The sequence below is a fragment of the Asterias amurensis genome, chromosome 15 (genome assembly GCF_032118995.1).
Source record: "Asterias amurensis chromosome 15, ASM3211899v1".
Taxonomy (NCBI): Eukaryota; Metazoa; Echinodermata; class Asteroidea; order Forcipulatida; family Asteriidae; genus Asterias; species Asterias amurensis.
Window position 1 is genome coordinate 17,699,854 of NC_092662.1, and position 11,401 is coordinate 17,711,254.

Sequence of the window (11,401 nt, forward strand, 5' to 3'; positions counted from 1 at the left end):
TTGTCTTGAGTTCAAGACCATCGTTTTACTGCGAGCAGACGTAGGTGCTTTGAGTTTTATAAATATCAGTTGTAAACGACTTGAATGGCGACCAAACACTGGCGGCTATTATGATCTTAAAATATGAATAGAAAGTCTAGATAAACAGAAAATAAGTTGAACAATTTCATTTTATTCAGGCCAGTAGCGATAAATTATTATCATCTTTTTACAAGTTTAAACAGTCTTGGCATACAGGCTTTTAGTCTTCAAAGGCATTGGACACTATTTTGTTAGCATAAACACCTACTTGGTGACGAACAATGGGGAGCTGTTGATAAAACAGCACAATGTGAGAAACAGCTCTATGAAGTAATATAGTTTTTGAGAAAGAGGTAATTTCTCACTAAAATAATAATTTATGTTATGCGTCTGAAACCACACAAAGTTTTGCAACAAGGGTGTTTTTTTCTTTCATTATTCTCTTGCAACTGTGATGACCAGTTGAGCCTAAATTTTCACAGATTTGTTATTTTATGCAAAACGTTCACCAATAGAGAATTGTTCCTTGACACTACCAAACGTGTGCAGTGCCTTAATAAATTATCACGTTAGTGCCGAAAACATCATTACTTAAGTATACGTTGTTTTAAATATTATTTTTACATAAAACACATCAGTAATTTATTTTACACAAAATATTAAACGTTAATGCCGGTTGCCGTGTATCATAATGAGAAAATAAATACACAGCGCCCTCTATTAGAAGGACTTCAAAACTTGATTATTATGTCTTGGACCTTCTTCTTTCATCTGATCTCTGTACCAAGATGAACATTTACATTGGTAGGTAGTGACTTCGAGCCACTTGGTAACCTCGTCGAGATCTCTGAGTCACTGCTCGCGCTTTTGGTGATCTGAGGTCAGGGCAGTCATGAATGATGTGGCAGTGATGGTGTATGGTCTGCCACACTGAAAGGCCTACACACAGACTTGGGCTGCTAGCCAATGCTGTGGAGGAAGGCGTTACGGTGTCCCACGGAAATCTGTCCTCCGGAGATTTTGTCCCCGGGAAATTAAAACATGGAATGGAGGAGACTGTTTCAAACGAAGGCGCTATTAGAAGAGGGTTTGACTTATGGTTTGCTGTACTGGGGGGGGGGGGGGCACTCATAATCTCCAGGGGACATAATCCTCTTTCTCAGTGGAAGTAAAACCAGTTTAAAGTCAGTTTTTAAGATCGAGTTGGAACCACTAGAAAGCGTAAACTCTGATCATGCGGCAAAGAGACTGCAATGATTTGGCTTTCATTAATGTTGCCAACTGCTATCAAAACAAGTCCACACTAGATCGAGGGAGATATTAACGCCGATATTTAAATCACTGATACATAAAATAATGATGTTTTAAATATTTATTTATAAGAAATCGAAAGTACCTCGATCATTCATACATTGTACCTCTCTTTCTCCTTGTGGGCGTAGTAGCGCGTGAATTTTACTAATTAACCTTTGCTTTGGAAGGCTGCATGTCCTTCCTTTGTCCTTCGTAACCCTCGTCAAGGAATAAACTAATTAATAAACTAATAAATAAAACAAATTGAATGAATAAATAACATTTAATTACTGCAGCATGGCCGAGCCTTTAATTTGGGTCAAATTGCATACAACTGCTTAAAAATAAGGAGTAGCTAAGCACAAAAATATGCTTACTAGAGTAAGGTTACCAGTCAAAAGTTAACACAATTTGATTTTGGGTTCAACAAAGAAAGAAATTGACTAGAGCGGGATTTGATCAACGACCTCTGGATTAACGTGCCGGCGCTCTATGAACAATCAAGCTCTATGTTGGCGGTCTCCCCATTCTATTTAGAGCTGCCAACATTTGCATCTTGCAATCAGTTTTTGTACAAACAATCAAGGAGATGTTTACAATTACATGCAACATAAGGATAAATTTCCATAACCAGGGCGATTTTCAAAGTTATTCATACAAATATGGAAATATATTGTTTACTTTCTGCAAAATAAGAGAGGGTTGGCAGATCTGCAATATTTATGTTCAGGTGCCGATTTTTGACTAGCATTCGGCTCCTTTTGCATAGCAGAACATTTTAAGCAACATTTTCTACTTTAAGCAGCTGTATGAAATTTGACCCTGATGACCTCTGACACGTCCCCATTCTTCAGCTAGACTTGAACATGTCGCACAGCAGTCGCTCGATTGGTACGCTTCCTATTGTCCGTCTAAAGAAGAGTTCCTCCACATACTTGGAGTTGATGTTCCGGATACAGGGCAAGGCTAGAAGAAGCTTCCCAAAACGCACCCTCTGGATTGGTTGACGTGCGCGTGTGACGTCATTAAGGACCAACTGGGACTCGTCCTGTAGCGCCTCTACTTTCTGGCATTCTCGGAGTCCTCTTGCTTCTGTTTAATTCAATAAAGGGAAATGATAAAGACTCTAATGTAAAACACAATCTTTTGAAAAGGAGTCCCCAATAGGGAGGTAACTTTGAAGAAACAGTGCCCCAAATTATTACTTTTTTTGTTTTCATTGGTTTATTTTGCGTTTTTTTTAACTCTTTGTAACTTGCATATTTTATCTCTTTTGTAATTTTGACTGCAATTCAGCCTTTGGCTGCGATGGTTTTTGTTGGTTTTTGTTCTTAATACACAATTTTAAATAAAGTAAAGTAAAATCAAAATTTGTGTCTACAAAAATAATAAAAACAAAACAATTAAAGTGGAAGTAACATGTGTCCTAGCCCCCATCAGATGTCACCTAATTACGTGTGCTTTGTTTTCAAAGAATAATCAAATAAATACAAATTTTCAACGTTAATAGATCTCACTGAAGTTAAAAAAGGTGGCAACATCTGTTTTCATACCTGGTTTAAAGAGAACCAACGCCTTTAGGCAAGCGTACTCCAAGGTGTCTGTCTGTAGCGCCCTTAAGCGGCTCACGACGTCTTGTAGCTGCCTGACGGTTGCTTTAAGTGCTGGCAGCCTGGTGTTTGAGTCTGTTGGATTCAACAAACAATCCGAGCTTAGCATGGTTTCTGAAAGAAGAAGAAAAAGAAGGAAAAATTAGCCTCCAAAAAGTTTGGCTCTGACGCAGTTGATTTTTCCCCTCAAAAGTCTGTCCCTCGGCACCGAAAGAGGAGGATTTAAAAGAGGGCATTATCAGAAGAAGTTGGTAGATTTTGTCTGGCGGGGGGGGGGGGCAGAGTCTCCTGCCACACTACTGGCCCTCACATTGATTGTTGAGTATTGTACTTCCAATAATGGCATTTAGTATGCTAGTGATGTCAAAAATGAAATAGAGACAGTGTGAAAAGTGACTACAACAACCACTACCCACCTATTTCAATGGGCACCGACCACTGGCACGCACTCAATACAAAGAGATCGCTCCACGCCTCCTCCAATAGGATCGCTTGATCCCTAAACGGAAGTGCGAGGAATGCCGGGATACCCCGTGCCCATTTGACTGTCATGAAGAGGAGGCGTGCTGCGCATTCGTACACGTTCTCTGCAATGTTGCTCTGACATAGATCGGGTTTGCAGTTGTGATGGATATCAGTAAAGCTTGATGACCGTGATGGAAGAGATTCTGGTATTTAAAAAAAGAGAGAAAAACAAAATTGTAGATTTGTTTGGGTTCGGGTCAGTTTTTCTTTTCTTTTCAATGATATTGATAATATGGATATTGTATTTGGGAACATAACATACTTTTTGCTTACTAAAATACTAATACAAATGTTATGAACACTTAAAAGAAAATAAATAGGAGAGAGAAGTATATAAAATATGTCGCAACACGAATGACCTCAGTCAGAAGATGGCATACAAACAATTTTTTATTGTTGTTGGCTCGTTGTGCAAGAACAAGTGAGGAATTATGCGATGAAATGATAACTAAAGAAGATTGTCCAATTTCCTACAAGATTAAGCACATCAGAGGCAATTAGGAATATGACGTCACAGAGGTTCACGACCTACCTGCCTCGACTTGACTCCCAAATCCACCTTGCTCAACCGTAGTAGCAGTGGTCAGCTGTCGAGGGTCAAAGGCACGGTCAGCTACCAGTAGGCTATTCAGGAATGGGTTCACCAGTACGTCCGTCCAACACGTCCGGGCTGACGGCATCGGTTGTTGTGGATGAAGTCTGCTGATATAGTCCGGGTGACCGGGCGTGACCGGAGTGAAGCTGGAAAGTCGTGGGTCGTGGTTGAACGAAATCCCCGGTGGGAATTGTATAGGGTCTTCCTTGAGTGGTGGGGAGGCCCCGGGCTTTTCTGGGCTGCTGTGTCGGCTGTATTGGTAACACCTCGGTGCCCGTTCGTGCTGTACAGCTATTCAATGTAAGAACAGAATCAGAGCTACTTTCATTTATAATGTCCTTCTTAAAAAAATATAGTTTCAGGTTTACTCACTCGATTGTATTAATACAATAAAGTTATGCCTTAATTGGCAAAATATTCTACATTTATCATTCTTCGCATTTCACTCTGGTTATATCCACGCGGAAAAAAATCCCCATTGAGAAACAAACCAACTAACTTACACCCCAACATAAACCAACACAAGAAACAAGAATATATTTGTTGTCAAACGGTGTGTTCCAACTGTTTGTGGTGGGAAGGGGTGGAGGGGAGGGTGAAACGGGCTTAACTCTAAGTTGCGCCGATGTCCCCGACAGTGCTTATAGCTTTTGAGCGCAACACCGTTTATGGGAAATGGACATGTGCACAAAGACTGAATGTTCGATGAGTGATTTTAATATAATTACAACTCCTTTTATATTGACCTAATTTACAAATCTATCAACACACAACCGTTCTACCAAACACCATTAATATACCAGGACAAAAATCCCTTTTTAATTTTCTTTTATGTTTTAATTTTTTTTATACTACCAACCGATAATCCAGCGCCACTACCAGCAGTCTCCTGACCGACCGAGACCGAGTCTAGACGCAGACAGCCGTGACTGGCTGTTGGCTCACAATCGAAGATTACAAAGAGCCTTAGGCACAAGATGGGGAACTTGGGCTGAAAATGAGCGCCTGCAGGGCCCATTTTCATAGAGCTGCTAAGCATACAAATTTGCTAAGCATGAAGTTTTGTTCTAAAAACAGGATAACCAACCAAATTTCCATAAGCAAACCACAGCTGAACACCAGTAACAAGCATAGGCAACAAATGACAGACGAAATTTTGTGTCTTTTAGCAGCTCTATGAAACTGGGCCCTGATGGCTTCGGCAGTGGATACGCTTGGATGGCCGAAAAGAATTAACTTCAGTGCTCATCCAGCGTAGCTTTTGCCATCAAGTTCAACATACAGTCTGTCAAAAACAGTATTAGTACAACCCTATTCTAAAGTACTTCCAGAACAATGAAGTTATTGTCACTCTGTAGAAAGTAGAGCTTAACAGCGAACGTTGATGTTGTTAGCTCACATGCCAATTATAACCCAACTCATCCCGATGCAACAAAAACCAGTCGGGGGGGACTGAATTGATCTGTCGATCGTCCTGACCTATTTATCCGTTAAGACAGATGATCTTGAACTCAACTGTAATTAATTTCAATGAAAAGCTGACGGCAGGGGGGGAAACAAAGGCTGTCTTTATTTGATGGCGTCAACCTCATCCATCCGACCTCGGAGGGTGGAAATACCACGCGTGCGTTCCGTGTCTTTATTGGTCTTGCGCCCACACGCCCCGGAACTGAAGGACGTCCTAACTACAATAGATTCTCTTGTCACTCCATATACACGAGTCGTCACTATACTATAGAAATATTATTTAGTATTTAGTATTGAATTTATTGTTGCGGTTCATAATTAATAACGACATCGTAAACATTGTTTTATGACTACTTGTTGAAACAGCAACACGCAGTGATAAAGTGCGTTCCCCTTTGATGACGCGGACAATATTTCCATGGTCTTTGACAATTACCAATAGTGTCCAGTGTCTTTAAGGACGAATTCCATAGATGTTTGGACACATTGAACACATCCCAAGTTTAGGACGAGCTACTCGTCCTAACCCGAGGTAGAATTAATCGTTTCATGAAATCGGCTGCTGGAGATGTATTTTTTTTTGTAAAAACACATGATGGGGTCAATCATATACACACGATTATGTATGACATCATTCAGTGGTGCTATCCTAGTATTTATGAAAGATAGATGTTATTCTTCTATCATTATAATTCATTGTAAAAAAATACCACTATACTGATGTACTGTGTTGAATCAATCTTTTAAATTCACATACACAATCCCCATTATTTTAGGGATTGTTCCGAATAACAATATAATGGATATGTGTTACTCTAACAAGGAAAATTAAGGGGAAATGGAGGGAAAATGTCTACAACCTCATGTTATAAAGGTGCTAAATGCTAGTGTTTGATGAAGTCACTTTTTTTTTGTTCCTGGAATTGATCGATCAAAAAAGCATTAACTTAACCTTCTGAATGGCGCAAACATTCATCTTTGAGAATTTTCAAACCAATTTATATTTTATATCCGATGATGTTTTTTTCTTTGAAAGTGTATCTCAAATAAAGTGACATTTGACACCATTTTAAACTGTGGTTATAAACCTTTTCCCTGATTTTCTTTAGGGCTCTGCAATTCGTGCATCATAAAAACAAATTTGATTTTTGGAGCATCTATTTGAAACCCTCAACACTGTTTCATAATAGAATTTACGCTATTGTGATAATTCCTTCGAGGTCCGAGACATTTCCTGAGCTGGAACAACTTGTACACGCAGTCCTAAAACTCTATCCTCCAACCACAGTCTAAGCTCGTGAAACTTACACCTAGATCTACAAATCGGGTCAGTAGTCACCATTTCACCCAATAATCATTTGTGTTGACTAACATCATCCGGGAAAAACTGATCCAACTTCATCTATTTTTGTTACTATCGACATTCGTTCAAGGTCCACAACACAAGAGCGACAGACATATTTCACGCACGGCTTAGCAGTATCTATGCACCCAGTTCAAACGACTGATCATAGTCTTGTTGTGCATGAGTTTTTATTATTTTACGATCAATTCTTCTCACAACTGCGGTCCCCCTGGTATTGGGAGGCGAAGTCACCGCTCGATCAAGCCTAGATCTATTGTGATACAACCCCAATGGTCGTAACACTAATTATTTATTGTATTTTTGTGTCCCATCTCCAGCCGGTGGTTCTCTCGACAAAAACCAAGGATAAAAGTATTATCCACGACGATTGGTGTAAAACAATATTTCAACATGAAGTTGAAAATCCTATTAGCCAGAGATAGAAGTGTTAATTAAATATTGATATAGACAAACTTCTTGAAAAAAAGTTTGAAAACCAATCGGCGAATCCCGTGCCCCTAAATAGGGGACTGACCAGAAAGGTAGTCAAAAAGGGGATTTTTTTAAAAATCATTTCTGCGTCGGTTTTTTCCACCCATTTCTGGATCCTTCCGAGACAAATTTCGGTCACATTGAAAATTTAATTGTTGTATTGTACAAAGAATAAGCAAGGTTAAGGGCCGCCTGAAGCCTGTTTCTGCTAAGCAAATGGGCGTGCTTAATAGCACCATGGAAAAATAAAGATGCTTTGTGTCAAGTAGGAAATATTACATAGTTTGTCATTTGTTTATAACAATTAGATCGTTGGTGGGGTTTTTTTTTTACGGAAGTTTGCCCCAAAAGGCTGAAGGCCTAATTTGCTTGAACGGCTACAGAAAACTTTTAAGTTCTTGGGTTTGAAGTATTTTGAAGTATTAAAATACGTCAAAACCAAATACTTAACAGTAATTGACACTCCTCTTAAAACAATATTTTATGGACTGTTTGCTTATTACGATATGACGACAACAAACATTGACAACAATTCTCCAAATCAAATATATAATATTTCTTCTTTTAGAGCTATCATATGAACCAGCAGACATTAGTCAATTTCTAACACTTAGAAGCCCCACAGAAATATTTCAGCAACCTTTATTTGACACCTCCTCCGACCAACTGATGAACAACATCTATATAAAGAGTTTCGGATTTTATTTGTTTTGTAATCTCAATAGGTTTTGATGTCAGATGGAGGTAGGTTAACACCTCTCACAAAGCAAACTCAGCGGTGGTCGATAAACACGGATAACATAAAAATAGCAGTTGGAGTCTGGCTTGAAGTTTTTTTTTTTTCAAAGGGAGAGTGTTTGACTGTTTCAACAGCCATGGCGTGCAGGAGGCACGCGCCAAATTGTGAATTGAAACCAAAAGTTCATGACTGCCACCAGTAAAGGTAAATACGTTTTTGGTTCAATTTGGTTATAAGGGAGGTTAAAGTCAAAAGAGGTTATCCCAAAACTGGGTTATCCGATTTCAATCGGATGTGGAGTGACAAAGGAAAGAGTGGGGGAGGAGAATGTTATCCCGATTATGTTTTACTCTTCAGTTCAAAACGCCATTCAATTTCACCGTCAGGCAGTCAAGATTTCATTATATTCAACTAAGCTGGGGTGTTTTTAGGCATCCGAAATCGGCGTTCATTTTAGCAGAGAGGGTGCATGGGCCTAGATAATTGTTTTTATGCGATAAGCTGTTGTAAACGTGAATACTGAATGCGGTAGTTTGTTACATTGAATGTTATCATTCTTTAAATTACAGGACGAAAAAGAACAAAATGAATTGCCCAAACCATCATTAAGTGAAATTAAATTACCGTTTTTTCAGCTCTCAATTTTGCACCAAAGGGTAACGCAAGGTTTAAATTGACCGCTCATATGCCGAAAAAAAGACCGTGAAACCGGGTATGAATCCCATCTCGGACCAGAGCTTTTCCCATCGGTACCTTAAAGCATCACATTATACCTCCCTTCCACGTTTCTTAAGATACAGGGAGAATTTAATGCTTCATAATAAAAAATAACTGTCAAGTTTAAGTTTCCTTATAAGCTATACTCGTCAAAGTAAAATAGGCTTGAAGACACCGCCGTAAACGGTGAAGAAATGTTTTTTTTTCTTCTCAAGTTGGATCAAACAGAGCTCCATGAAAGTCAAAGGCAGCCAAAGACACCAGGGCCAAATTTCATAGAGGCAGAAAATACTGCTTGAAAAGCTCTTTGCAAGGCAAAAATTGAATGAGCCATACAACAATGCAACTTAATGTACTTTTGGCTTGTAATTTGTTTCTGCTAAGCCTTTACCAGTCCCTGCTATGCAAGTTTTGTGTGCTTACATGCTTTATGAAATTGGGCCCAGTTAAACCTGATGACTAATGACTTACCATTTTTATTCATTCGGACTGCGAGACACTTTTTGAATCTGCATGCTTGACACTGGTTTCTCCGCGTCAGATCCACTACGCATTTCTCGTTCTCCTTGCACACGTAGGCGAGGTTGCGCCGTACACTACGCTTGAAGAACCCACGGCATCCATCGCAGCTGAACACCCCGTAATGTTTCCCGGAGCTCCGGTCCCCACAGACTTGGCAGAGAATGTCGGGTTTCTTGCCTGCTGGTGGCGGGGAAGAGCCGAGCGCCATACACGGGCCGTGGGGTGCTTCAAAGCAACAAAATAGACACAAATTAACTTTTGATCTCAACTGGAAATTATAGGAACAAACAAACTAATAGCGTGTGATTTAAGCTTTAGTAAAATAAACTTGTTTAAACTGAAGTAAGTACAGTGCATGCGTGATCAAAGTCTATATAGTGCTTACAAATGTTCTGCTAAAAAAGTTAAAACTGATAAACCTTTAACATCTATTGCAATCATTTAAGTAATTGTATACTAAGTGAAAGCAGGGTATGATCTTACAGATTAAGAGATGAATATCTTAATCGTATTACAGGGAGGATTAGTGAAGGGTTAAACCTGACCTAAATAGTGCTGAACAAGGAGTAAATGGTGCAACGTTTTTCAGAATGGAAAAGTTCGGTAGCGTGTTTCTTGCCAGCATAGTTAAAACGTTTTGTTAAATACAATTTGCGCCTGTAGGCCTATTATAGAGAAGTTGAGGTATGTGAAAGTGTCATCATAATACAGGTTTTAGAGCGAACGTTGTATTGATCAGGCAGTCAATGTTGGCATCAATTACATTCAAATATCACAGTCCCCTTTGATGAAGAAAAAGTTACGGCAAAGTACATGACATGTTTTTAGCTGAACTGGTATATTCAATTAACAACTGACTACCAATTAATCTTACCCACTAACTAACAAACCTACCTACCTACCTAACTTTAAAAAAACAAGTTAACTGACTCATTAACTAACTTACTGACTGACTGACTAACGAAATAAAACTGAACTAACTAACTAACTTACTAATCAACAAGAAATATAGCTGCCGGGCGCGTAAAGAGTAATGAACACAAATTTAATACGAACATAGTGTAGACCTATGTACAAACGTGATCAGTTTTTACTGGAGTCAAACTTACAACAATTTAAGCCTTCCATCAGACCCAGTGTTTGAAGTACCTCTCTTGATGACCTGCTTGAATAAAGTTGATTTTCCTCGAACAAGTACCGAACTACCAGCAACTAATGTTTGCGAGCGTGAAATCAAGCTCTGTAGTGACCGATCCCTGTTGATTTCCGACCGGTGGCTCCTTGCTTCAACGACTCGCTAACTCCGATATCGGCTGATCATTTGAACATCTGAGTCTACACGTATCTGTTTTTTTTTATTTTTTATTACCAATATTAATCTAGTTATCATAAAACAAAGGGGCAATGTGTGCGTGATCCTGGCAGGGCCGGCCGAATCTAGTCATTAAAAAAACACAAAGACTGTTTGATGAGTTGATTTATCTGAATAAGTTCCGCCGCCTTTACTTGACGCGGTATTGTGGAATGTGTGGTATATTATTTGTTTTTAACGGTTGCTGGTGAAATAAATAAAAAGGTAGAGCACAAGGAGATTATGTTTTGACAAATTTTGTATCTTTAAATTTTCAGAAAATTTACTCAAGTTTAATACGTTTTTATTTAAAAAAAAATAATAATACGAAATTGCGCAATTTTTCATAAATACAGAAACAAATTTTGAAGAATACGATTTCTTAAAAAACCTCCTCACCACCCAAAATAAAGTAAAATTATTTGAAGTACTAACAAAAACATAACAAAATACCAAGCAATGAATTTATTGAATCATAAAACAGTCGCCTGAAAAGTTACGGAGCCAGAAAAACAAGGATGATTATTGGCGAGGAATCTGTGAGAAAGTACCCAGATGTGACTTCGGTGTTTGACGAAACGCTCACCGCGTTCCGTGTTAAGACTGCGCGGTCCACACGGACTGTTCGACGGCACCTGATTATTACAGTCAAAGGGCATTCTCTGATGATATTCAACACATAGAAAACAAATGCTGCCCATTGTCTTGTAGTGTTTAATTATCA

At 38.9% G+C, this 11,401-nt stretch overlaps 1 protein-coding gene across 1 annotated transcript; it reads right to left on the reverse strand.

Moving 5' to 3' along the window:
- Positions 1–43: 43 nt before the first annotated feature.
- Positions 44–10,647, reverse strand: LOC139948125 (photoreceptor-specific nuclear receptor-like). Its single transcript, XM_071946163.1, has 6 exons — positions 10,436–10,647; positions 9,276–9,551; positions 3,982–4,335; positions 3,341–3,592; positions 2,868–3,038; positions 44–2,406 (listed from the first exon to the last, which is right to left on the reverse strand). The coding sequence occupies exons 1-6, from the start codon at positions 10,452–10,454 to the stop codon at positions 2,165–2,167; spliced, it is 1,314 nt and encodes a 437-aa protein (XP_071802264.1). The 5' UTR covers positions 10,455–10,647; the 3' UTR covers positions 44–2,164.
- Positions 10,648–11,401: the final 754 nt, after the last annotated feature.